The 27500-nt window shown below is 40.1% G+C and overlaps 1 protein-coding gene and 2 long non-coding RNA genes across 6 annotated transcripts in view; 2 read left to right on the forward strand and 1 right to left on the reverse strand.

Annotated features, from left to right (window-relative positions):
• Window positions 1-17584, reverse strand: part of LOC138060717 (interferon-induced very large GTPase 1-like) — a 24736-nt gene extending 7152 nt beyond the window's left edge. The window contains exons 1-3 of one of the 4 annotated variants that reach the window (XM_068906574.1): window positions 12109-12311; window positions 8533-8656; window positions 638-2553 (exon numbers count right to left, since the gene is read on the reverse strand). In XM_068906574.1, the coding sequence (XP_068762675.1) occupies window positions 638-2553; window positions 8533-8656; window positions 12109-12147 (2079 nt within the window). In that variant the 5' untranslated portion in view covers window positions 12148-12311. Of the gene's footprint in view, window positions 1-637; window positions 2554-8532; window positions 8657-12108; window positions 12312-17528 lie in introns of those variants that run through there. The other 3 variants (XM_068906576.1, XM_068906575.1, XM_068906577.1) reach the window with 3 other exon arrangements.
• Window positions 14991-18357, forward strand: LOC138060719 (uncharacterized). The gene is made up of 3 exons (XR_011134411.1): window positions 14991-15033; window positions 15134-15193; window positions 18332-18357. It is a non-coding gene; the product is annotated as an uncharacterized lncRNA (long non-coding RNA).
• Window positions 18358-23217: 4860 nt separating this feature from the next.
• On the forward strand, window positions 23218-26507 carry LOC138013702 (uncharacterized). Its single transcript, XR_011125261.1, has 3 exons — window positions 23218-23349; window positions 25053-25212; window positions 26253-26507. It is a non-coding gene; the product is annotated as an uncharacterized lncRNA (long non-coding RNA).
• The last annotated feature ends 993 nt before the right edge of the window (window positions 26508-27500 follow it).

Genomic DNA, 27500 nt, shown 5'->3' on the forward strand with positions numbered 1-27500 from the left:
GACGGAAGTGGTGGAGCCCTCGTTTTATGTTTTGCAGCAGCTTGAGTCATGCAGGAATGAGTAAAAGACTACAATCAGGAAAAAAAAGGGCTCGAAAGAATGAGGTAACGACAACAAGACAATCAATCACGGGAAAACAGATGTAAAGAGATGGCGAGGGCCTGGGGCTAATTAAGTAATTCTCTACTTGCACAATAATACACCTCTTTTAACACCCTTTCCCCCCTCCCCCCCAAAAAATTGCATAATCTGTCCGTTTTTTGCAATTTATCCATTTAAGATTTTGCCGCCTCGTCCTGGGTGGTAGGCTCGGTTACCAGCCGCTGTTTCGGGAAATGAGCCAGCGCTTACTCCCGAAATCACGACTGGACGCATTAGGTTAGCCATTGTTAATCTCCGCCAATCGAGCGGGCATAAATTATATTACCTATGCAATTTTTTTCCGGGGGTGGGAGGGGGAAGGGTAAAACAGGCGTATTCTGGGATTCCTAAGGAATGCAAACAAACATTTATCTCATTCTCAATTCAACACTTTGTTATTGAAACTGCTTGTCGTCCCAAGAACATGAATAATCTACGTCATTTCTCTCAATGGTCCCATTTTATTTGTCATATATATCTGCTTTTAATCTCTTACCCTTTTTTCCTGAATCTCTTTCCACACTATTTTAAGAATTTCTGCTTGTTCTTTCAGATCAGACATCAGCTCCCATACTGGAACAAGGGCAGCACGATCACCCCGATCAATCACATACCATGTTGCATTGTTGCTTTGTAGTAATTGACTAAACATTTCAGGGTTTGTTGTTGGTGGTCCCAGCGCTTGTACAGTCATTTCAGACATGCAGTTTACGTTCTCGGTGGATGAAGCATTGGAGGAACCACTTATCTGGAAATAACCTAGCTTCCCCAAGCCTCCAACAGAACTTCCAAACCCTGAGACTTCGGTGTCAAATTGCTTGCCCGCTGCCATCATTAATTCTGATGCGCTTGCTTCTCTTCCAGTGTTCACATCAAGGGTACGGAAAAATACCCCGCTCAAAGTTTGAGGGCCCTTTGGCACGTGTGATCCAAACATCTTCAAAAAACGTTGGCCGCTTTCTTTATCTTTTATCTCTTTTGCATGACTTCTAGCTTCATAGTTCAGCTCCATGCCTTCCATGGGGATGCGGAAAGCCTTGGTTGGTTGACAAATACATTGGATAATAGTTACGTGCGTTGTGCTTGTAAAATGCTTTGTGAAAAAGTCTTTTTTGCGTTGTCTATTAAAAGCAAAAAGTGAGCTACCAGCTGGACATCTCCAAACACCACCTGAGACGGAAGCAGCTATGCTAAGACCAGAGGACTTGGCGGTTTTATAAAAATTGGTAGATGCATGCTGTTCGGTTGATTTGAAGAACCGTACTTGAAATCCAAGAGCTGGGCTAAGCCACTCCACGTATTCTGGTTTCTTAAGTAACGGTAAAGGTGGTCTTTCGGAGAAACCTTCCAGGTCATGATCATCAAACAGGATACCGTAAAGTGCCAGTCCGCCGCTTGCCGCTGCAGCAATATCTTCATTCGTGGCATAAGGCGTTATGGCCAGAGAATCTGATGCAATGTTGATCTCTCTATTTAGCTGCTCCAAATGGGCATTTGGATCATCCTTTTCCTGTTTGTCCCATCCTTCTGGTAGACTCAACTTGTTAGCAATTTCCTTCATTTTCTCCTGGAAGTTCTTCTTACTTTCCTCTGAAGCTTCTTGGGTAATTTTACGCGCGTCTCCAGCAAGCCCTTTTGCGTCTTCCATTGTTTTCTTAATCTGCTTTATCTTTTCGTCTTGCACATTCCGTTCTCTGGCGCGCTCGCTGCTCTCGTTAAAATACATTTTCTTTAAAGTCGAGGGATTTTCTCCCTTAGGCATTTCTTTAATTATTTCATCCAGTTGCTCTTTTGACATGTCGCTTGCCGATTCGACGCCTTTTCTCTCAAGTTTTTCTGCGGTTTTAAGTCCAATGCCATAGCGCTGACATTGCTTTCTGATTTCAGTTCCCTCTGCAAACAAATTCTCCACAACTGAACGGTCTCCATTAGTCGCTTCTTTCATTAAGTTGTCTAGGTCGCTGTAATTCATCCTGCGAAGCCTAGTTAGAGAAGGACTTATCTTGATTAGTTGTTCGACCCAGCCGTTCTGACCTTCAACTTCGATATCGTTAGTAACAAGGGCGCCAAGTGTTTCAAGCTTTGGGAGAAGTCTTTCAGACAGCACCATGTATAACTCATCTTGCTTCGTTGTATACTTCTTGGCCTGATAGAGCTTTTTGGCAAGGTCAATTTGCCTCGTTGTATGGTCACGGACAAGTTGCAAAGCGCTGTCGGGTAGACCATTCTGCTTGAGAAGATTTTGCAAGTCCTCCTCTAGTCCTCCCATTGCCACAGCGGCCAATTTACTCAAAAACTTCTTCTTGTGATATTTGTCATCCAGACAATTAATTTCTGAATACAGGGTTCTCACTTCAACTTCTATTTCCTCCTGCTCGCCATCTGCGAGTTTGTCGAGTCTGACGCCAAGATCTAAAGATTGAATACAACAGATTCTAACAAAAACATTTGCTATTGTTGAGTACATTATAGAAGGGGGGAGTGACTTTAATTCTATAACTATCAATAACTTTCTTTAATTTCATAACTTCAACGCCGCGTTTTGCAGTTCTCTTTCAGCATATATCCGATCTCAGATTCAAGCCCTTTTTAGCTAGTTTAAATGGGTAATCAGCAAATTAGGAGGAGCGAGTATGGCACAGTCGGTTAGTGCGCGGCCTTGGTGCAAGAGGTCCTGAGTTCGATTCCCGGATCTCGCATCCTTGTTTCGATTTCTTTCCGTTCTGTGTAGCTTAAGTAGCTTTAAATACCCGTAAAACGGAGCACTGATAACGACGGGGGAGTAAAATGAGCGCACCGTCGACCTCAGTTGAATTACTGTTACGAGTTACTTTAATTATAGAGAACCAAGCCCTAAATTTCTATAATAAGCCTAAAGTAAACCTAAAGGATAATTTGGGTTAGGATAAAGGCTAGGGTCAGCCCTTCGTCAGAGCGAATTAGGGAATTATGGGTTGTGAGCGTTTTATACAGTGAAAGAAGGGCTACACTATTGGTGAGAAAGCCGAAAAAATGCTACTCAAAGATTTACTTTTTAAATCTGCTCGCTCTCTCCCCATGGAATAAACGAACGTGTTTCTTTCAACAAATCTTTTTTGTCCACGTTGCTGTATCCCCACCAATGATGTAGCTCCATTTTTCTCCTCAAAAACGCTAACGAACCATAATTCAGTAATTCACTCTAATGAAGGTCTAACGCTGGAAACGTGAACTTTCAAATTTCTTTACGGTGGTCAATTTACCACATCAATTCAGTTGATAAACTCATTTAATGGACGCTGGCTCGGTTTGAAATTCAGGGTCCTTGATCACTATTTAACGTTTTAAAAACTATTGTCTCGTGTATTTTATTGTTTTATTATGGAACAGTTTAAGCAGATCTCCGGCGGACCGAAGGGGCGCTAAGCGGAGCACCATGCTCATAAAGGAACCCATGAGTTGCTTTTCTCATGGTAATCATGCTAGCGGCATTGCTCGTGGGCGTACCAAGTCGCCCAATAATAATTAAATAATAATAATGTTTTTAAAACTTAGAAATTCCTTTTAATTCTCAATCGAAGTATATAAAATTAAAAAGTAAATAATAGTAATGGTAATAATAATAATAATAATAATAATTATTATTATTATTATTATTATTATAATCATCATCATCATTATCATCGTCATCATTGTCATCATCATCATCATCAATACTTGTATACCTGTGGACAACATGGCGGCCAGATTCCAGCTACAATCACAGACAAAACTGAGTTGGGAAGGTTATGTAAATGAACCGCACCAGAGCTGTGTTTCAACCCGATTTTGTTAAAGCGCAAAAGAAATAGTCTCACCTTCTCTTATATAGCCCCACTCCCCCTATTCAATGTTGTAACACAACAATTTCCCACTACAACTGTTCAGTTTTGCACAACATTGAATCAGGGGGTGGGGAGAGAAGCAAAGAACACGTCAAAAGTGCCAACTTGTCTACGATTGTAGTTTTACAGCGTGCATCTTTGATATTGGAAATCCACGTTATAGTCACTTGGCACCTGTCAAAACAAGGTATCCGCTGACCAATATCACGTGACCATATCGCAAGCTCAAATGCTCGGCTGTTTTTTTTTTTTAATTCCCCGCTGACCAAGTAATGGTTTTCGATTGGATCAAGCCATGTTAACTAATTGTAAGAATTAATAACCAGGGAGCTCCGCTTTTAGGCTTGGCTAAATCTATATATCAATGGGAAGTTATCGTCACGATTATTACTGAGTAATTGCCAGTTTCTTCTTTGGAATGATCAAAACGAACACTTGTTTTTTTTTTTTACATATATTTGTTTCGTGGCTTTGTGGAAACGTTTGTGGAAATGGCTCCTACTTTTGTGACCACTTCAAGGTCAATGAAATTACCAAGAATTGTATTCGGGTGAAGTGTGTAGTCTTGTCTTGCTTACTTACTTAATCCTCTTCGTGCGTACCCGCACATAAGGCCGTTACCAGTGAACGCCATTGTTGCTTGTCCTTCGCTGATTTTACCACCTCTCCCCAGCTCCACCCTTTCTCCTTCATCTCCCCTTGAACTGATCGTCTCCATGTCTCCCTGGGTCTTCCTCGCTTTCTTTTTCCATCTGGAGTCCAACGCATAGCCACCCGCGGGATGGCTATCAAGGGCATTCTACAAATATGCCCAATCCATCTCCACCTGCGTTGTTACAGGTCGTACACAGGTCTTCTTTCGTAGTTCATAGTTTGAGATTTTGTTTGGCCAGTAGATCCCCAATATCCTTCTAAGGCATTTATTTTGAAAGACTTCTAGCTTCTGACATACGCTCTTAGTTAATTTCCAATATTCTGCCCCATAGAGTAGAACACTCAGGACGTTTCTTTTGAAGATACGAACCTTTGTTTTAAGACTAATGCTACTGCTTTTCCATATTCTTTTCAATGATGTAAATGCACCTCTTGCTTTGCTGATTCTTACCTTAACCTCTATTTTGGAGTCCCCGTCTATTGTCACTTTGGTTCCAAGATACGTGAACTCCGCTACCTCTTCAATGGCCGTTCCCTTTATATTAATGGACTCTGTGTTACAATAAGAATCGTTCAAGTGTAGCTAGACAACTCCGCCATGGCCGGTCCCAAGCCCGGATGAGAAAGGAGGAGGGTTGGGCGTGGGGCTAGCAAGCCCACCCCATAAAACAGTTGTTCGTATTGACTTCGTTTTGGTTGCGTTCACTTTAAGCTCAATTGACCCTGCATTTCTAGGAGGATTTTCGCTTTGCGTTGGATGTCATTAAGACGGCGTGACAACAGCACGCAAAATAGCTCCGTAAAAGTCCACTTAATTCCTTTGGGTCTTCCTTGAATTGTTTCCCTCATAATCCAGTCTATACTAAGTTTGTCAACTCTTGTTCGTCTTGGAGGATGTTGAAGCGGTTCCTCACTCCAATTTTAAAAGCTTTCTCTACATCAGGGTTCCTCAAGTTTCCTACATCGAACCTCAACAGTCTTTCTTCTCCTCTTCTTGTCTTTCGTAGTTTCAGAGACAATGTAGCCATCACAAGCATGTGATCACTCCTCACATCAGCTCCAAGACGAACTTTAACATCGCGCAGTGAGCGTCTCCATTTCTGATTGATTATGATATGGTCGATTTGTATGACTGTATTGTAATCGGGGGATCTCCAGCTAACTTTGTGTATATCCCTATGTTTGAACAGAGTTCCACCTATAACTAGGTTGGTCTCTTCACACAGCTCAACAAGTCTTTCGCCATTATTGTTCATATATCCATAACCATGCGTACCCATCGTTCTTTCTTTACCAGTGTTATCCATTCCAACTCTAGCATTAAGATCGCCAGTCACTAACAGTATATCATGCTGGGGTGTAGTCCGAATGGCCTCCTTCAATTTATCGTAAAATTCATATTTTATCACCTCCTCCGCATACTCTGTTGGTGCATAACAGACAATCACAGTCATTTTAACGAACTTGGATTTGAAGCTTACCTTGAGGAGCCTATCATTGATCAGCTTCCACTCCAAAATTGTTTTCTCTGCCATCCTGTTGACAATGATGGCAACTCCATCGCTGTAATGGTTATCTGTTCGGCCGGAGAAGAGTATGGTGTGACCTGTAGAAAGCCACCTCCTTCCCGAGTTTATCCATCTTGCCTCACTCACACAGAGAACTTCGATGTTGTAGTTCTTCATTTCTCTTATAACTTGCTTTAGCTTTCCTGTTTGATATAGTGTTCTAACATTCCAGCATCCTATCCTCAGTTTTGATTTAGGATTAATGAGATCCGGTTTCGAGATGCCAGCGCCCGGTTGGGTTTGGCTGTCATCCGTCATCGTCCCCAGATTCTGGGGCTCTTCATTCCTTGCACCATTGACATCTTGTTCTCTGATATTGGTTTCTGTAGCATCAACTGTTTTACGGGGTGGGCTTGCTAGCCCCACGCCCAACCCTCCTGCTTTCTCATCCGGGCTTGAGACCGGCCATCGCGGAGTTGTCTAGCTATACTTTAACGATTCTTATTGTAACACAGGCATCGACTTCTTATTGTACTTAGTTTGATGTCCATGATATATTGCAGGATTGTGTTGTTTCGTCGGTGTTTGACTACTTTTGCCAGTCCGGCCTGTGTATTTTCCTTTTCGATTGTTATGTCCTCGTCTGCTTCCTCTGTCGCTCTTTGATTCTGCATGCTTTGCTCATTTCCTTTCCGGCATCTATCGTTGGATTACCTTACTCTGGTGCTTGGTCGCTTGCTGCGTATCATGATATTCGTTTTTTGGTTCTTCACGAAATACCACACAAGAGGGAGTTTTTCCTATGGCCCTATGTAGTGAGATGTTTTCTTGTATGCTGTTTCATGTCCCTCACTATGCACAAATTCACACCATTTAGTCGGTTTAAGGGAGGGAGGTGTTCTATAAATAATTCTACTAGAGAAAGGCCAAGTATGGAAGACAGCAGCTCCCCTCGATGGGCTCCTGGTTGTGCATGTTATAGAGATTTCTCATGTTTTTTTTCTTGAATTCTCCTCCGTTGTCCCTAAGCAGCGTTTTCGGAAATCGAAACATGTAAAGCTGTGACCACTGGAGTACTATGTTTTCCTGTGAGAGGACTGATCCACGACCACTTTGTAAAGTGATCAGAAACATGAAAAAGCCATGTGTGTGGTGTTCTTGACAATGACATGTCAAGCTTTGAAGTCAATTAAAGAGATTTCTTCTTGATTCACGAAGCCGTCTGTATTAATTGGATAATTGATTGCTTTGTTTTGGTGGTCGGCTGTTGTACTGGTCTGTTGCTGGAGGAGGCTGCACATTCTAACAAACAAGTGGAGAACCCTCTACGTCATGCCTGAATAACCTTTTCTGGTGTAGGCTCTGTCTTGTGCCTTCCTCGAATTAGAAAGGGTTTTAGATATTCTCGTCTTCAAGACCACATATTTGGTTGCTGGTCGAGTCTTTTTTCGTCATTGGCAGGCACTCGCCAGTTAATTTCTTGTCCATGATTCGGCGCTTGTCTTGCCGGTCAATGCTAAGAGCGTTAGTTTCGCCTTTACTGTTTGCCTCTTCCATCCATTTATATGCTTTCTTCGTAAAAGTAGTCCTCGATGTAGATTTCTACTGGGCTGGACTTGGTTAAGAGTTTGATTTCAGTTCTTCAAGCTCTGGCATGGGGTATACTTTCATATACCGGAATTAAAGGGCGGAGGACAAAACAACCATTGCTATTCCGATTATGCCTTGCTAATTAGGTATTGTTATGTTCGCTTTGTTCTTTTGTTTTATGGACATTAATTAGGTCGGATCCGGTATATGAAAGACCAGCTAAGCTCTACTAATCAGTGCATGGATTCACAATGTTTTCATATCAGAAAGGGCGGTAATGGGCTGTGTTAAGGTCAGATTTCCGACCTTTTCTTTGCTTTGTTTTAACCCCCTCCCCTCTCCCAAAAATACAACGCCCCCTTTTAACCACACCCCTTAAAGGAAATCGTTTTTCAGACTGTTCGGTCGACCAACGAATTTAAACTAGGTAGAGTACATATTCAACCTACACCCTTGGACAAAATTGTTGACACACTTTGCAAACCTTGCCCTCCCACAATGTTGATCTGGCAAATGGGCTCAGAAACTCGCGTGCAAACAAGATTGTAAGGGGGAAGTAAGCCGCAGAAGCTTCAGCTTTGTGTAGGCCTGTTGCAAGGAATTTGGGTAGAGACTCTAGGTAAAATGCGAATTACACATTTAACCCAGAGAAAAACGGGTTCAACCTGAGACCGTATATAACCATCAACGTATAGTTACGTGTAATTAATGGGGTGCCTATTGAAAGGAGTGTGACAATACAGTTAGTCTTCGACACCTAGAGAAGAAGGAAGTACCTTGTAGTTCAGCTTCATTTGTTTGGGGAGCATTCTCACTTTGTTCTCCTTCTTCAGCGCTTTCTTTTCCTCCTCTCATCTTAATATTGCAATCACCAACAATACCTTGAGAATCAGAAACAACCTGTGTTGAAAGGATGCGACGCAACTAATTAATTAATCAAAGTTGATGCAATTTCAAAGTTCCCTAGAAACCTCCAAGGAATACCTATTTCATGGAGTGGAATACAAACTTCGAGGTCAACGCGTTCAACAGCTGTTCGGGAATATCGACTTTCTGGACATAAGTGTATGCAGCCGCCAAAATCTCTGTTGTCTGGCTATTTATAATTTAATTTATTCGTACTCAACTCTGTACAGTCTTCAGGTTAAAAAAAAAAAATTTGAAAATTTCACTATTTCTTGTTAGTCAAGAATTATTTGAAAGAAAGCTTGTTGTTCACTTTTTTGCTTTCTCATTCAAGGAAAAGGTTCTTCGAAAAAGGGTTTGCTCCTGAACTCCGGTGAGAAATTTGTTTAGTTGCGTATTATGGGTTTTCCACACAGAGTGTTGCTTGTTTGAATGCACGGTATGAAATAGGAAGATGTGTTTTTTGCCTCTAATAGCAATCATGTTGTTTGTTTCAATAAAAAGTTTTGGATGGTAAAGGTTTCTGTGAGATTTTCTTCTGCCTTTGTGGATTCATCTTTTCGTATAAATATTAACTACTTTGCATATGTGGATTGAACTTTGATATGGGAGCAGTTTTCATAACGATGACAGGAATTCTTGTGTAAAATGAAGTTTATTTGGGAAGCCAATAATTTTCCTTAAGCTTATATAAAATAATAGCAAATATGTTGTTTGTTTCAATAAAAATTTTGGCTAGAAAGGATTTTGTGAGATTTTCTGCCTAACTAATTTCCATACGTAGGTTGAAATTTGATACGCGAGCAGTTTTCATAAAGATGACAGCAATTTTCTGGCAAATGATTAATGGGTAGGCATAGTTTTAAACGTCAGAAAAATATTTGTTTTGTCATTCTCTTGTAAAATGAAGTTTATTTGAGAAGCCCTCAATATTTCTTTGAGTGGTTCCTGGTTAACCCAATTTATTAAAATTGCTACGAATTACTATTGCGAAGATTGTTTACAGTACTCATTAACACTAAGATTTTTCAGCAATTTGATCTAACCCAAAATCATTCAGATGGTAAAAAACTTCATATCTCTTATCCATTTCCTTCGCTGTTGTGTTTGTCAGCATTATGATTTGCGATGAATCAGGTTCACGTGTTCGCAAGTTTGCTTTCGCATCTTTTAGACATTTAGATTTTCAATTACAAACTCTGTTTTGATTGGCTACTCAGCCTCATTGTGTAAACAGTTCACCCTGAAGTCAAAATAGATACGTTGCTGAGGAAACGAAACAAAAAATAAGTAGTGTTTCGTTTCCGGACTGAACAGCTCCAGGGATGATTAGAATGTCAGTTACATTAGGGGACAGTTTAGCTGTTGCTCATGTAATGTAACTCATTCTAATTCCGCGCTTCCTTCCGTTTCTTTTCGTTGTGGCAAAAACTGCGCTACCTGTCCTTACATTTTCCATGGACTAACCAACTACACATTTCTCTACTGCGAAACACGCTCCATTAATTCCCAGATAACTTGCGAGACTAAAAACCTTATCTTCATGATTTTATGTAACAGATATCATCTCAAGTACATAGGAGAAACTAGACGAAGTTTAAAAGACCGTTTTCATGAACACCGCCGCACTTTAGATAACACTAACACCAGATCCAAAACATTAAAAAAAAACAAAAAAAAAAAACATGAATATCTAAGTTCTTTTTCTTCACGTTCTCAAGAGGACATATTAGTGGATAGAGTCTGTATAAATAAGATCTCGAGGCTAATATACTTTCTATATGAAGTGTCTAATTAAAGCATCCACTATTAATTAACATTTTTCATGATGAAAAAAATTATAGTAAGCTTACTTGGGAAAATGTTTGAATTCAAAACAAAGCGGAAAACAGCTTAGACTCGTTTCTATGCGAGGCCTTTTTCGGTAAAAAGGCAAAATCAAGCTTGGTAAACACTGTTTCCATGTTCAGGGCGTAATTTTCATCTAAAAAGCCATGTTAACCAATTTTTCCTCGAGTTTGCCGACAGAAGTTAAAATAGCCGGCTTACTAGAAAATTTTCCTACTCTACTAGGCTTTTATTTTGACTTTTTTATTTTCGGAATTTCTCCTTGGAAAATCCACTTTCAGCGCCTTCAATACCACCCAACTCAGTGCCCTCTGTTTCCGCCAAGCAACCCAGTTTACACGGAGCGTCTAGTTTTGTCATGTAATACGACGATCATTCTATTTTTGTTTTCAAGCTGCGCTATATTATTTCACCTCCTATTATTTTTCTCTCTGAACATAACATTGTGCTTTCTTTCTTAATGATTTGTTTGTTGCATTTAGGACTAAGTTTAAGTTACGTTTCTATATATCGATGTATAGGTTATATACACAGTTTAGATAGCCGACTGCACTCTAGTTTTGTTGTGTGTTACTTTTGTGTTCGACGTGTCTTTAATCGTTGTTAATTTGGCTTCTTACTTTCCTTCGCTTTTATGATTATTGAGGAAGCCATTACTCTTTTTATCATATCATTTCCTTTTGTTGTTGGTTAACATGTTGTTAATCCACCCTTTTCACCACAATGTCTATTGTAGTACTCTGTCATGACACTCCTTGAAGTGACAATTGTCAATGAGTGTAGATCTTGCCTCCTTGGCCGCTTGCCTAAATTCTAAATAATCTAAGCGTCCTTTTCTTGATCTTATTATTTTCTTCGCATATTCTAAATTTTCTCTCAGGCCGAGCTTTGAGACAAGCTGTTGATAGTTTCCCCCTCTAATGTCAGTGATATCAGCCTATATCGTTGACTGAAATCATGCAAGAGAGACCTTTAGAACTGAGAATACGTCAAATAATTTTCATTTCAATTTTTGACACTCAATCTCAGATGTATCCAGGCGATGTTTTTTACCTAAAAATGGTCAAAAATCAACGGAATCCACATCAATTATTTGTCGCGGTCACTAAATGTACAATAATCCATCGTGTTTTCCTACGTTTCAGCTTCTCAAATTGTGACCTTTTCCAATTCATCCGATTGCAGAAATGTGATGCCACCAGTTCAATCAATTACACAAATAGCATTGAAAATGTCGATCTACAGTTCAGAATGTTGTACAGTCTCTCCCTTTTTTTTTCTCACTCACTCCGTTCTCCCCCCCCCCCCCCCCCCTCCCCCCTCCTATGCAATTTGAATTTGAGCTTTGATCGGAAACAAAAATACTTTGGACTCTTCTCTGCTTTTCATGGGATTAAATGAGATGTGACAGAGCATGAACACGCTGGCATATAGACTAAAGGGTAAAGATACCAATAAAACAATGGCACGGAACAGGTTGTTGGTGACAATGATAAATTCGACTTGATTGTAACATTTGGCATTTGTGATCAAATTGTGCTGTTTTGGGTGCCGTGTCAATAGCGACATCTATAAAGGAACCATGGAATAAGTTGTACCTTATTAATTTGTGGAGTTGGAATCTTGCCGAATGTCATTTGGGTCCTTTTCACAAAGCTTCAAAAACAACGATTTCCATCAGCCTCACGTTCTGGAGGTTGTAATCTCTTCGTACAAGCTCAGTCATGTAGCCGCTAAAATCCTCCATTATATGATTGTTGTGGGAGACGATGAATCAACATTTTGTAAGGGGAGAGAAACTATACGGGTCAAAGATGGCTTCATTTCTATGGGCAGCCGTCACCGCCAAAAATACAAGCCTAGTTAATGGTTAAGAATAAACCGGAATGGTTTAATTGTCCTTTGTAAAACGGTTTATCAGAATTTGAAACGATGTATTTACAAGACAAATGGACAAGTCGCCGTTAGTGAAATGAAATAAACAAACATTAAATGGTTTAGACAATTCAGAAACTGTGTAGATACCCTTTGTGAATTGATTCAGTGAAAACACGAGCGGTTAAGTGCTTAATGAATGGATCAGTCACCTTATGCAATCATTGCAGTTAACACAGAATTGGTCAGTGCCAAAGACCACCGGTGCAATTATCCTTGTCAAAATGACAAAGTCAAGTCTTGAATGGATCAGCGTCCTTTGACATGATTTGCAGTGAAACGGCAAACGGTGCAGCTTACCGTACATTGGTTCAGTGATGTGACAAACGGTTCAGAGCAGTTTGAAATGGCTTATTTTATCTGCAAATGGTTAATCGTGAACCGCAATGGTCTAGCATAACATTGATCGGTTTATCATAATGTCAAACGGTTTAGTGTTACCCCAAATGGCTTAGCGTGACGACAAATGGTTTAGTAGAAAGCGAAATGGTTTAGTGTTGCAGCAAATGGTTTGCACAAAAGTGAAATGGACAAGTCAAGATTGAAATGGAATAGTCAATGTGGGGTCTTACGTCACAACCCATACGTCATTCAGATAAATATTGGCGCGAATTTGCACCAACGAGGTTCGTACCGCGAAGTGCACAAGTCGGATCGGGAACAGGTTATTTCTACCAGTACCGCCTCGTTTATTCGACTCAGAGATCCTTATTCCGGTAAGAATCCTTCTTTGTTTTTGCCTAATTTAGCTGGATTGGTAATCTTTCTACTCTGATCATTTTGCCTTGATATCGACAAGTTATATACATGAATGTATATCACAGCAAAGTAAGCACAGGAAACATGGGCAGGCCGTGTTTTTCTTTGTCTTCAACTGTACGCTAGTTAGCCACTGACAATCACTTTCTGAAAATGCGAGTTTCTGTAGAAACCTGAGCATATTTCTCTATCGTTTCAAGACTTTCCTTGAACCTCTGAGTTAAAGTTAAATACACTTGCTACCCGTTACTCATAAACAGCTTCCATGTCTTAAAACAATCAATCGCCTTATCACGGATGCTCTGTTTCAAAGTGTCAGGTAGCTGTCTCGTCCAACGATTCCTTTTAACAGCATTTTTGTAAATCCTTCTGTTTCAGGTTACACTTTTTATTGAGTTCCATACATTCGAATAACTAAGGATTAATCATGGTAAGCATTTTTTTTCCCTCTGCAATTTAAATACCCTTCAATAGCCAGTTAAAACATGAAGAAGATGAAAGAGGATAAAAGAAGAATTGTAAACTGTTCGACATTAACTTTAAGTACTGAACACGAGGCCTGATAACAGCACTAAAAGATTGGCCTCGTGTTCAGTACTTAAAGTTAATGTCGAACAGTTTACAATTCTTCTTTTATCCTCTTTCATCTTCTTCATGTTTTAACTGGCTATTGAAGGGTATTTAAATTGCAGAGGGAAAAAAAATGCTTACCATGATTAATCCTTAGTTATTCGAATGTATGGAACTCAATAAAAAGTGTAACCTGAAACAGAAGGATTTACAAAAATGCTGTTAAAAGGAATCGTTGGACGAGACAGCTACCTGACACTTTGAAACAGAGCATCCGTGATAAGGCGTTTGATTGTTTTAAGACATGGAAGCTGTTTATGAGTAACGGGTAGCAAGTGTATTTAACTTTAACTTAGAGGTTCAAGGAAAGTCTTGAAACGATAGAGAAATATGCTCAGGTTTCTACAGAAACTCGCATTTTCAGAGATTGATTGTCAGTGGGTAACTAACGTACAGTTGAAGACAAAGAAAAACACGGCCTGCCCATGTTTCCTGTGCTTACTTTGCTTTGATATACATTCATGAATATAACTTGCCGATATCACGGCAAAATGATCAGAGTAGAAAAATTACCAATCCAGCTAAATTAGGAAAAAACAAAGAAAGATTCTTACCAGAATAAGGATCTCTGAGTCGAATAAACAAGGCGGTACTAGTAGAAATAACCTGTTCCCGATCCGACTTGTGCACTTCGCGGTACGAACCTCGTTGGGGCAAATTCGCGCCAATATTTATCTGAATGACGTATGGGTTGTGACGTAAGACCCTATGGGGCGCCAAATGTAAAAATATTATTTAAGTACTTTCCCCCTATATTTTGTGTTATTTATAGATAACACATTCAACTACCTTTGCGATTTATAAATCACAAGGTTACGAACTTCGCGATTTATAAATCGCAAAGTTACCAACTTTGCGATTTATAAATCGCAAGGTTACGAACTTTGCGATTTATAAATCGCAAGATTACAAACTTTGCGATTTATAAATCGCAAGGTTATCAACTTTGTGATTTATAAATCGCACAGTTGGTAACCTTGCGATTTATAAATCACAAAGTTCGTAATCTTGCGATTTATAAATCACAAAGTGTGATTTATAAATCGCACTTTTTGCGATTTAATAATATAACCGCAAACACATGAAATTCATGCCGCGGGCTCGTGGTCCAATGTTTTGATTTTTTTGGTTCAAGACAAAACTTGTCAAGACCGCTCTCCTCAGCCGTCTCAGGAACAATTTCTGATGCATTAAGTGAGGTAAGGATAGGTTTTATTTTCTTCATCAATTTTATTTCGATTTATGGCGAATCGGTCTGAATTGTAAGCTTCGTTTTATTGCCATGTTTTCAATTTGCAGAGCTCGAGATTACAGCATCTTTAACGTAGCGCATCCATCCCACCAACCGCTCCTTCTCAGGTTTGAACGATTTCATCTAGCTTCATCTTTACCTGTGTCGTTGCGAGTTATCATTAACGAATGAGAGAAGTGATCCTGGGACTTCGGTTGACAATTTAAGCAACCATTTTTGCTAGACACCTGAAAAATACAGGTCGCTCTAAGACTCTAACGGAAGTCGAACACACGACCTCTGCGATGCCGATGCAATGCTCTACCAACTGAACTATGAATCTTTGAAGCAGAATTCTTCAGAGCAGGTCAATTTATTGGGCTCATTTCTTTCCGTGAAGGAGTCAATCAATGAAATGAGTCTCTATTAACATTAGCAGAAATTCCATCAGTGCCAAGATGCAAAAGATGCTGACAAGTGCATATTATATTACATCATTTCGCTCGCAAAAGTGTCTATGTCGGACGCAAGTATGAAATTCAGGACAAAATGATTTTCATCCTACTTTTTCGAGCTCGGCAAATTAAAAAAAGAAGCTTACAATTCAGACCGATTCGCCATAAATCGAAATAAAATTGATGAGGAAAATAAAACCTATCCTTACCTCACTTTTCTGTCATGATTCCTGAGCACTTAATGCATCAGAAATTGTTCGTGAGACAGCTGAGGAGAGCAGTCTTGTCAAGTTTTGTCTTGAACCAAAAAATCAAAACATTGGACCATGAGCCCGCGGCATGAATTTCATGTGTTTGCGGTTATATTATTAAATCGCAAAAGTGCGACTTTGTGATTTATAAATCGCAATGTGCGATTTATAAATCACACTTTGTGATTTATAAATCGCAAGATTACGAACTTTGTGATTTATAAATCGCAAAGTTACCAACCGTGCGATTTATAAATTACAAAGTTGATAACCTTGCGATTTATAAATCGCAAAGTTAGTAACCTTGCGATTTATAAATCGCAAAGTTCGTAATCTTGCGATTTATAAATCGCAAGATTACAAACTTTGCGATTTATAAATCGCGAAGTTCGTAACCTTGTGATTTATAAATCGCAAAGGTAGTTGAATGTGTTATTTATAAATAACACAAAATATAGGGGGAAAGTACTTAAATAATATTTTTACATTTGGCGCCCCATAAGACCCCACATTGACTATTCCATTTCAATCTTGACTTGTCCATTTCACTTTTGTGCAAACCATTTGCTGCAACACTAAACCATTTCGCTTTCTACTAAACCATTTGTCGTCACGCTAAGCCATTTGGGGTAACACTAAACCGTTTGACATTATGATAAACCGATCAATGTTATGCTAGACTATTGCGGTTCACGATTAACCATTTGCAGATAAAATAAGCCATTTCAAACTGCTCTGAACCGTTTGTCACATCACTGAACCAATGTACGGTAAGCTGCACCGTTTGCCGTTTCACTGCAAATCATGTCAAAGGACGCTGATCCATTCAAGACTTGACTTTGTCATTTTGACAAGGATAATTGCACCGGTGGTCTTTGGCACTGACCAATTCTGTGTTAACTGCAATGATTGCATAAGGTGACTGATCCATTTCATTAAGCACTTAACCGCTCGTGTTTTCACTGAATCAATTCACAAAGGGTATCTACACAGTTTCTGAATTGTCTAAACCATTTAATGTTTGTTTATTTCATTTCACTAACGGCGACTTGTCCATTTGTCTTGTAAATACATCGTTTCAAATTCTGATAAACCGTTTTACAAAGGACAATTAAACCATTCCGGTTTATTCTTAACCATTAACTAGGCTTGTATTTTTGGCGGTGACGGCTGCCCATACATTTCATTTGACGCCTTTTCACTAATTCTCATTCAATTAAACTTCAAACTATCCCGAGTCGAACAATTCTGGTGTTCTTCAAGGTTTTATCGTACTCTTGACAGTAAAATGTCTCCTTGATTTAGCTCAGTAATGATCATCTTCGTCAAATTCAATGCCTTCTCGATGAAGTTAAACCTCAGAATTTATTGTATACCGCACCAACACTCATTCCAGCCATTGTAATGTCTGATGAGTACTCGACAATTGTATACTACACTTGGCCGATTGTCATTTGAATGCTTTTTGTACGAAGCAGTTTGTTATATTCCGCTCCATAAAACGGCAATCAAAGATGATTTCCACGAAACCTTACCATGCCAGCAGAGGCCATTCGATCTTTCTAGATGAGTCCGTCTAGGAAGAAAGAACAGGGGCACCCAACGGAACGTTTCGTTAAGGCCTGTGCTTGCAGGGTAATTTAAACAACAAAGTCTGACGCGAAATAGCTAGAGGTTTTAGGAAGACCATCTGTAATAGTTGTAGCGTGGCCTTTATGCTTAAAAGTGAATACAGAAATGGCAAATAAAGCACCTACCGAATTCTGTAGAAGCAAAGACCACTGAGGGACAACGCAGTCAGAATGGCTTACGGGCGACTTGCGCACTGATTTTTTAGGCACGTGCTGTTCATGGGATTGAGTTAAAAGTAGCTTTTCTTGTCACGCTAGTTGCAGTTTGGTAGTCTACTCTTTCGATTAATACTAAATGCAGAGTTTCAAACATATTTACATATAAGGTACACCATTGAAAGCCTTTTTAAGAATCAATCCACACGGTCGAGAGATTCTTTCGCTTGGACTTTGGCTTTGGAATTCGATGCCGAAACCAAAGCATATTAGTAAGAATAAACACCCAAAAGATGTCTTCTTTCAGCCGTTTTCTCTCGCACCAGGAGGTTACAATTTCGTTGTAATTTGTTGTTGCGAAAGCCTTGTTTGAGTGTATGACGATTTTACAGGGATTTTCGATACCTTTTGTAAAAGATAGAGGCACCGGGCCGTTAAATATTTTATTTTAAACATCAGATTGGCCATGTGAAATTACCTCATGCTGGGAATTTAATTGAGTCCAGCCAAGCTAATTCCTCAAGTGAGTTTCCCCATATGGTTTAGAGTACGGGGCACCAGTAATTATTCTAACCGCTCTGTTCTGAAGCTTTTGGAAACTTAATTGCTTACAGTGTCACCTACTGAATCCCACAAAATACAATAGAACTAATATATGGTTCAATAATTGACCTGTAAAAAATCAAGAAGCTTCTCGCTTTTTAGAAAGGGTTTAGGTTTTATCAGTATTCTTAAATTTGAGATCACTTTGTACATTACTCTTTTAATTGCAGGTGGGCATCGCTCGTCTGGTTCTTATCATTATTGACACCCAAATATTTAGTCAAATCCACTCAGTTGCCATCAGTATTGGACAAGGAGAGTTGTAGGTTACCTTCACTGAGAGCGGCGATTCTTGTCTAGACCCGATTAACATAATCTGTCTTTAACAAATTAAGAATAAGTTTGTTCACATAAGAGCCAGGCGGCAATTTCTTTAAGATCCTCATTCATTTGGCTGAGGTTCCACTAGCCCTTGACACCGGCGTCCCAACTGCTGTTATCACCAGTGTAACACTAGATCAAGTTGTGTTAGTTTACACTTGACGTAGTTAACACCAGTTGTTAATGCAACCTCCAGGTTAGCATCAAACTTGGGTCCGCTGAATGATTGCTCGGTCCTAATAGATCACATTGCACCACCTGAAAAGCACCTATGGGGAGCGTTCAATTAAGTATGCATGTAGGTATGTTGTAAACATGCTTTGATTTTGCTGCGTTGCGTTGGCAACAAACTCTGACAATGATCTTAGGAAATTTGAAACAGCTGGATACCGTTGTAACACCGTTGTTACACCTCAGCTTTGTCTTGCACAACTGGTAGATTGCAACTCGCGAATGTTAGACCATGTTAGGCTCGTGTCGTCCGCAAACATTCGCGCTACTCCGTAATCCAAGCAATTGGGCAACTAGAATGGAGTGACTCTTGGGGTACCCCACAGGTGATCATATAGAGAGGACTCCTTTAACACAACACACTTTGTACACCTACATACATATTGAGCCTCCCCAAAGGGGCTTTTCAGGAACAATAATTATTATAAAATAATATTTTACATAATTATTTAAATTATTTACAAGATTAAAATAACTAATCATCACTATCAATTACATAACTATTCATCACAATATCAATTACTTCCTAAAAAATCCCTTAGCAGTTTGTTCCTCAAACGCTTCTTAAAGATTATTTCGTTGCAACAAAGTTTTAAATTCGATTCCAAGGAATTCCAGATGCTAACAGTTCGGTAATAAATAGTTCTCTGTCCAGAGGCAGTTTTAAAAAGAGGGATATTTAAAGATTGGGAACTCATGGTTGTATATCTATTTACATCAGAACGTTTGGTGAAAATAGTGCTCAGGTATTCAGGGGCACGACAATTCATACACTGATTTAAAAGCCAAAATGGTATTTCGATAGTAAAGCTGACTGGATACTGGAAGCCAGCCACTTAAGGCGTTTTAGTTCAGGCGTAACATGATCATATCTCCGAATTCCACTTACTATTCTACACGCAAAGTTTTGTACCGATTGTAGTTTGTCGATATTTAACTTCGAGCAGTTGGCCCACACGTTCGAACAATAAAACAATTTGATAAAAACTAAGGCATTAATAACTATCAAAAGGGTCTTTCTGTCGAATGCATATTTGACGCGGTTAATCTGCCCGAGAGAAGACATGCATGACGAAACGGTCTTAATAATGTGATTGTTGTGCGATAAATGAGGATCCAATAACACTCCCAGGTCCTCTGCAATTTCACTAGGTGATTAATCCTTCCCTATTATCGATAGGGTGATATCTTGAAGCTTGGGTAGCATTTTTCTGGTACCAAACACCTTAATTTTGGATTTATCAGGATTTAGCGGTAAATAGTTTCCGAAGCACCATGGCCAGTTACACACTTTACATAAATCTTCATTCATTTCTGCCACGGCAATGCCTTTGTTCTGAAGCTTGAAGGAGACTTGAAGCTTTGTATCATCTACGTAGCTAAGGGAAATGCATTTCTGTGGAACAGCAGGAAGGTCGTTTACATAAACGCTAAAAAGGAGTGGGGGCAGGATCTACCTAGTGGGACACCACTACTTAGTGGCAGGGACTCGGACAACGTAGAGTTTATGAAACCACTGGAGACAGGTGTTAGAGGCTTCAACATCCTTCAACTTAAGTAACAGAATTTCATGACTGATGCTATCGAATGCCTTGCTCATATCCAATAACACCATTGCCGTCAGTTCACTTTTATCAAAGCTGCTAAGAATTGTATCCGTAGATTTACACCTGTTAAATTATTTTGCTATGCCCTGTCCAGTGGACCCTCATCAGGTAAAATGCAACAAGGACCTTGTCAGTTTAAAATCTTTTTATCAGACAGGCAAATGAGAACTGATAAGCATTTTATAGTGGTGTGTCAGATTTTCCCAACGAGTTTTGTCCTAGGTTCGATTCGGGAAATGAGCCAGCGCTCACTCCCGAAATCAGCGGCAGAAATTGAGCCTAGTTTTGTCCAAGGTTGTAGGCAGTAGCCTCTGCCCTACTATCGAAGCCTAAGCTAAAGCTCTAATGAGGATGAATCGACCTCTTCTTCGGGGAATGCCACAGGTCAGATGTCACAGGTCATTGTTTTACCAATACAGAAAGTATCGTAAACATTCATAAAAGTTAACCTTAGGCCTAATTAGGCCTAAACAAATGTTTTTAGGCCTAAGGTTAGCCTTTATGAATGTTTAGGATACTTTCTGTATTGCCGGGGACATTGTGTTGTGTTCTTGGGAAAGACACTTTACTCCCTCGGTGCCTCTCTCCACCCTGGAGTATAAATGGGTACCAGCGAAGAGCTGGGGGTAACCCTGCGATTGACTAGCATCCCATCCAGGGTGGAGTAGAAATACTCCTAGTCGCTTCATGCTACAGAAACCGGGGATAAGCTCCGGCCAGATGGGCCACTAGGCCTATAAGCTGACTTTACCCTGTATTGATAAAACAATGACCTGTCACCTGTGACCTGTAAAAAATACCAGCCGTCTCGTCTCAGGATGTCAAATCCTCCCCTATTGCATAATTTCGGATAAGTTTCTTCCAATTTTGCTTTCACCTCTGCAGAATTGGCTTTCGTGTTGAAATACACCTTTTTTCGGCCCAAACCAGCCAACTGAAGAATGCGTTTCATCGATATTGTCAGTGCCACCACCTGCAACCTACCGGCTAAACAGAAAAACTCATGTGTCCAGGTCTCACGTTTGAAATATACCTTGCTCTTGCTCAACTTTGCCTTCTCTTTGCTGGAGGCTGTGAACACTTGAGATTGCGGAAGGTGTGAGTCGTTGTGAATAGGGGGCAAAAAGAGCTTGGAAGTTCTCTAATTCCCTTCTTGATTGCCCAGAATCTACGTCATGGTCTCGACGAGGTAGGGGTGCACGTGGGGCATTTTGATTTGAACTTGATGGAGCGAATTGAACGCAATCCTCAGTGCCTTGTTGATTTCTTTGCAGGTTTAAGCTCAGAATGGATTACTGGAATAATGCTGGAATAATGCTGCCTTCTCCATCCTCCGCCATGTTGGTGGTGGAATACATTAGATTTTGGCGGGAAGTAAATTATCCCAATGAGGAGTGATGCCCAGTCCTACTCGGTTTTGCTTCAAAAACGGGCCACTGAGTGCTATGCCGGACGAATGTTTCCATGTCGTAATTGCAAATCGTAAAACCACAATTCAGTTTCGAATGCCATAACTGGATGTCTGAATAGCGCGAGTCCATAACCGAATTGTGTATCCTGCGAATGTGAATCGAGTTGCACACTTCACAATTCGAATGATAAAACTGCAAGGCAAACTTGCACAATTGAAATGATTCCTCTAATGTAAAAACTACATCTCTGAATTGCAGAATTGAATTTTGAAATGTCAAGACTGCATGTTTGAACTGTACAATTGAATATTGATGTGTCAAAACTGCATATTTGAATTTGACGGAAATCACACTCCATACTCCTGAACGCATGGCCTGTTTTGTAGACGTTTTAGCTTCGTTTAAATTTTCTTAGAACAACCTAACAGAGGAATACACCCGTAATTCATTAGTGCATATGCAGTATGCTTATAAATTGACAAAATAGGTAAAAACCAGAAGATTTTGTTTAATATCCTTAAGTCTACGCACATATTCGTTGGCAGATCAATGTCAAATGGCTTTGCTATGCTATATTGTGGTCTATACATCAATCAACGTATTTAAACATTCACACATACGCACTGTAAACAGTGTGGATAAACTTGAACTTGACCTTGAACTTAAATTTGTGGTTTTTTTGAGTACATGTCAACGTCCGTAGTCGGCTATGACGTCACGTGTAAACGATCTATAGACTGTGTTCAATGACTCGATTGGTGCCCCTTGGAGGGTGGACGAGATATCACCTACGGATTGAGGACGAGCGCGCTTCGGAAAGCAAACCTGAAAGCTCCCGTCATTTAGAATCGTATTTGCAAACTGCGAGTATTTGCCAATTGTTGGGAAATTTCGAAGGGCACGGCAAAATGTTGAGTGATTTTCCAAAAGCACCAATCATCTGGACGAAATCTTGCTTAGCTGGTGTTGTTCCTTAAATAAGGGCTTACAACAGGAAAATAATGCCCAAACGTTTGGTTGGTCCAACCTACAATAGAATAAACTAAGGGACTACCTCAGTTGGGTCCTAAATAGGTCGTACAATTTAGTTAACACCCGAAATAGTCGGAAATTGTAAACTGCCCGAGAGTGTGTCTTATACAAAAGATAGACATGATCCTCCTACTTATCTGGACAATTTAAACAATTTTCTATTATTAAACACCAGAAAAATTCAGGCGCCTTCAACGTGATTCGAAACCATGAGGTCATGGCTTCGAGTCCCGTTGAAGTCACGTGAAAGTTTTCTGGTGTCAAAAAAATTAAAAAAAGAATTGCTGAAATTGTCCAGACAAGTGAGGGCTACTTCTCCTTTTCATCTGTTACCCGCACTGCAAATATATCCATTTATTTAATTCATTTAATGTTACCTCTCATTTTTTATCATTAGAAAATGAAGTGACTCCCCAAGGTGTTAGCGGGAATCAATTGACGGCTTCTTCTACAAGAGTATATACCTCTCCTTCATGTCCATATTCAAAAACTTATTACTACCCTTCTTACGCATCGCTGGGATACACTGGAGGCACTAGAGGGTGGATGTCCTCGACAAATAATATTGGCTCCGAATATTTGGAGGTGGGGATTCGATTCTGACTTTTACCTCATTTTTGCCGGTCTGCATTGCTCTTTGCCATCCGGGAAATTCGTTTTGTTTTCATCCTCGGTACAAATTCCCTTTGAAATGCTAACAAAACAGTTATCCCATTTCAGGAACCGAATCGAAAAGAACAACTTAGGAGGTGTTTTCATGACACCGGGTACGTGACTTTCGTCCCGGAGCGAGTTGACTCCGGTTCCCTGTTGTGGCTTTGCGCTCGTTTACATGGTATGTCGCACCGGAGCGAGTAATAGAGACGAGAGTTTACTCCGGTTTCTGTATCGGAGCGCGAGCGAGAATTTCATTCCGGTACCAAAAATCTCGCAACAGTGTCTCGTAAAGGAGGAATAACTACTAGTTTCGGGTATGAACTTTGACCTCTGGGTGGACTGGAACGGGTGGCGCATGCGTGAATTTCGTTAATCTAAAATGGAATTTATTTAATCAACGTTACGTGTGCCTTCATGTAAACACGATATGTTATAAAGTAAGCATCATGTAGACACGATAAGAAATCAAGTAGTCATCCGGAAGGGAACTCGCGCAGAGGGAGTTTTCTCATTTAAACAGCCTCTAATAGCCCTTGCTTAAGTGATTGTTTTCTCAACTCTACAATCCTGGACAAAACTAATTGACACCTTCCTCAAGTTTCATCCTTTTGGACAATAACTACACACAAAAGCACGACGATACCTCCTCCCAAAGAAATGTTCTTTCACAAATAACCTTGCTATCCCTCAATATTAGGGAGTTTACGAACGGACAACGGCAACACCAATAAAAACGTCTCTTCAAAATATAACTTAGTGCCATCGCAAGTATTTCGCGATATTTTCGTATCTCGGCTTGTTCACGTTGTACAATACGGACGAAATATCCTGTAACTGGATGAGTACGATGCGTTTTAAAGTAAAAATAATAAACATGATACATCTCTAATTCTCTCTGTATTAAAGGAAAGAAATATGTAAGCTTCAAGCCTCTAACGTTTTTTCCTTTAATCCGAGTCCAAGTGACCCAAATTTTCATTTTTTCATTTTTTCAAACTCGACTTTGATGTCCTACGCCCACACACCTGCTGTGGACAGCCGTAACGTGGAAGAAAATTAAAAGGTGCGCGACATATAAGGTTTCCAGAGCTTTTCCCTTCGCATCCAAAAAAAGAGGTAAACCCTTCAAGCGAGAGTTTCACAAATTATCGCTTTGCTGTCTTGAATAACTTTAATTGACTTCTATTTCCGGAAAATACGAACCCTTGACTTCTTGATTTGCCATCAGAATTAAAGAGTTACACAAGGTGAAAATACCCCCAAAAACAAGACCTGAAATACCCACCTCACCAACTTCTCAGAAAACTCTGTGCGTGTTGTCATGTTTCCGGCACGCAAAACATAGCAGTAAAAAACTTAATTCAAGACTAATAATTGCTACTCGCCTCCTTGGGAAAGGCAAATAACTTCTGGCTCAAACAAAATGTAGGTAATTTAAGTATAATCCATCACTAATCTGTTAGCCTGCGTTGCAGCCGGATGCGTCACGAAATCCCGGTGTATACCGGCGGTTTTGTCTGTCTGTGACGCAGGCTATAATCTGTCAGAGTATTTTCGTACTTTATGTCTTTAGAATTCGTCTCCAGTGACACGGATTTCCTGTTTTTTCATGATGTTTACTTAATTTCCAGGAGAATGGCGAAGTGAAGACGTTTACCGGAAGTAAAGGTGTAAATACAGTCAAGCGAAATACTCTTCCAGCTGAAATTTACACAAAAGCTATCCGTTTCTATCCAAGGAGCTTCAATGTACGAATTGCTCTTCGAGTCGATCTGTATAGCTATCATAAAGGTAAACGTCATCACATGTTTGAATACAACACAAGCCCTGACATTTACCGGCTTATTGTAATTTGCATCTCGAAACGAAATATCGCCTGATGCCGGAATATTGAAGATAAGAAGGGTACTAATATCTCGGGCATCTTAAAACGAACCCTCAAAGCGCTCATGGTAGTTCGTGGCATGGATGAACAGTCAGTCCAAGACCGTCCAAGAGTTACAAATGTGGCCGCAAATGTACGGATTTTTTGCTTCCCCGGTTTTACATGCATGTATTAACGTTGTCAAGTTATGTCGGACACATATGATACCGTGATGTTCGGTTGGTGTAAAATGCAAACTGCAACCCAGGGGTAAATTGCAGACTTACACCTTGTGTGCAGTCTGTATTTGCATTTTACCGATGACCATCAAGCTTTCGTCATTATGGCCAACAGTCATTTGACTGAGTGACAATCCAGGAAGCAAAGAAATCGCTTAAGGAGGCTCGAAAGGGTTTTTAGCTGCGCGCGCGAGTAACCTACACACGCCGAACACGCCGATAACGCATCAGCCGATAACGCATCAGCTAAATGAATCAAATTTCTATCAAAAGTAGCGCGTGCAACACACCGGAAGTGAAAATACGCCGTAAAATCGCGCGAACCGGAATTAAAACGTGCGGAAAAAATTGTCTCTATCTCGAAATTTTGCGCGGAACACATGAATTGCTTGGATTAATGTCCCTTCCCTTGGCTTTTTTAATCTTCGTTTTCCTATTCAAGAAGGTCAAATGAACGTTTATTTCAATTGAATTGTTTACACTTGATTTCGGTTTCTGATTTCCTTGGCAGTTGTCTGATTCCTAAGGCAATCCCAACTCAGCTTTCGGCCTCAAATGTGAATAATGTATTTTCGCGTTTGTGCGGAATTTTAAATGCATGGTGACAAGTATTTATCCCTTAATGTATAGTTCTTTTCTATCCCTCAAACGCTAATGAATTGTCTCACCCAATTGTTTTAAACACACATATGACTCCTTTGTTGACCTTTCTTGTTCGCTTTTCTCAGATAATAACCCGGTGCCAGGGGGCCCTGGAACGGTGTATTTTGATGGCTACCAAAGCGGCCAGAAACATCGAGTACTCAGCGTTGACAATCAGGGAAGAAGACCAAGGGTAAGAAGAGGGTGCAACTTGGCTAAACAGAGCTAGGTATGTATATAAACTGCTTAGAATCACTTGTTTGTAGCGTCTTGCGTACACGTTCGATAACAGGGAGCTTAACATCTACGACGACGACGTCGACAAAAACGCCAAAAAACAACGATATCATTGGTTAAAAGAGCATAAATAATCGTGCTGCACGTGCAGCACGGATTTTAGCTCATATTTTTGCGGTTCTCTGCGTGATGACGACGTGACATCACTAAATTTTAGGTTTTGACGACAACGTGAGCATGCAACAGAGAATCTTTCATTCTCTATTTTCTCTCTGAAACCGCTCGTATCAATTTATTTTGAGGATACTTCGCCCACATTGTACGACGTGAACGAGATGGAATAATCGCGAAAGACTTTTACTAGAGCAAAGTTCTATTTTGAGGTGACGTTTTTGTCGACGTCGCCGTCGTAGATCTTAACGTCCCTAAAAACGACGACAAATCTTGGGCGGAGAGGACGGCATGCGGAATGACTACAAACATGGAGTCATGTAGCATCTCTCGTAACGGATAATGTGACTGGCTCGATACCTTAACCCAAAAACAAAAGACTAAGCAATTGAAACAATGACTTAGACTTAAAAGCTAGAGAAGCTGCTTATCATACCAAACAATAACAGGTTACGACAGCTGGTACATTACTGCAAAAACGGGAAATAATATTGTAGGCATGAACGGGGAAGATTATTCATATAGTAGGTATTACTGAAAAAAAGGATTAAATCGTGTACTAGACTCCACCATTGACCTGATGAAGTCCGATGGTTTCGGATGAAACGTCGTCAAGTTTAACATAAGTCTAGTACAAGATTAAATCCTTTTTTTTCAATATTGTAGGCATCGTTCACGGGGGTCGCGTGTAGGGAGGGCGCAGTGGTGAAAGCACTGTGGCCCGGGATCGATTCCCAGACTCGGTATCATATGTGGATTGAGTGAAGGGGTAGTTTCTAAAGAAACTGTGGTGCTGCGTCGGTGGGGAAGTAGTATACAAAAATTTGGTTTATCAACGGAGTTGATAATATAAATTGACCACCGTACAGAGATTCTAAAAGCTGACGTTTCGAGCGTTAGCCCTTCGTCAGAGCGAATCCTTAGAA

This window comes from Montipora capricornis, chromosome 8, assembly GCF_036669925.1.
Source record: "Montipora capricornis isolate CH-2021 chromosome 8, ASM3666992v2, whole genome shotgun sequence".
Taxonomy (NCBI): Eukaryota; Metazoa; Cnidaria; class Anthozoa; order Scleractinia; family Acroporidae; genus Montipora; species Montipora capricornis.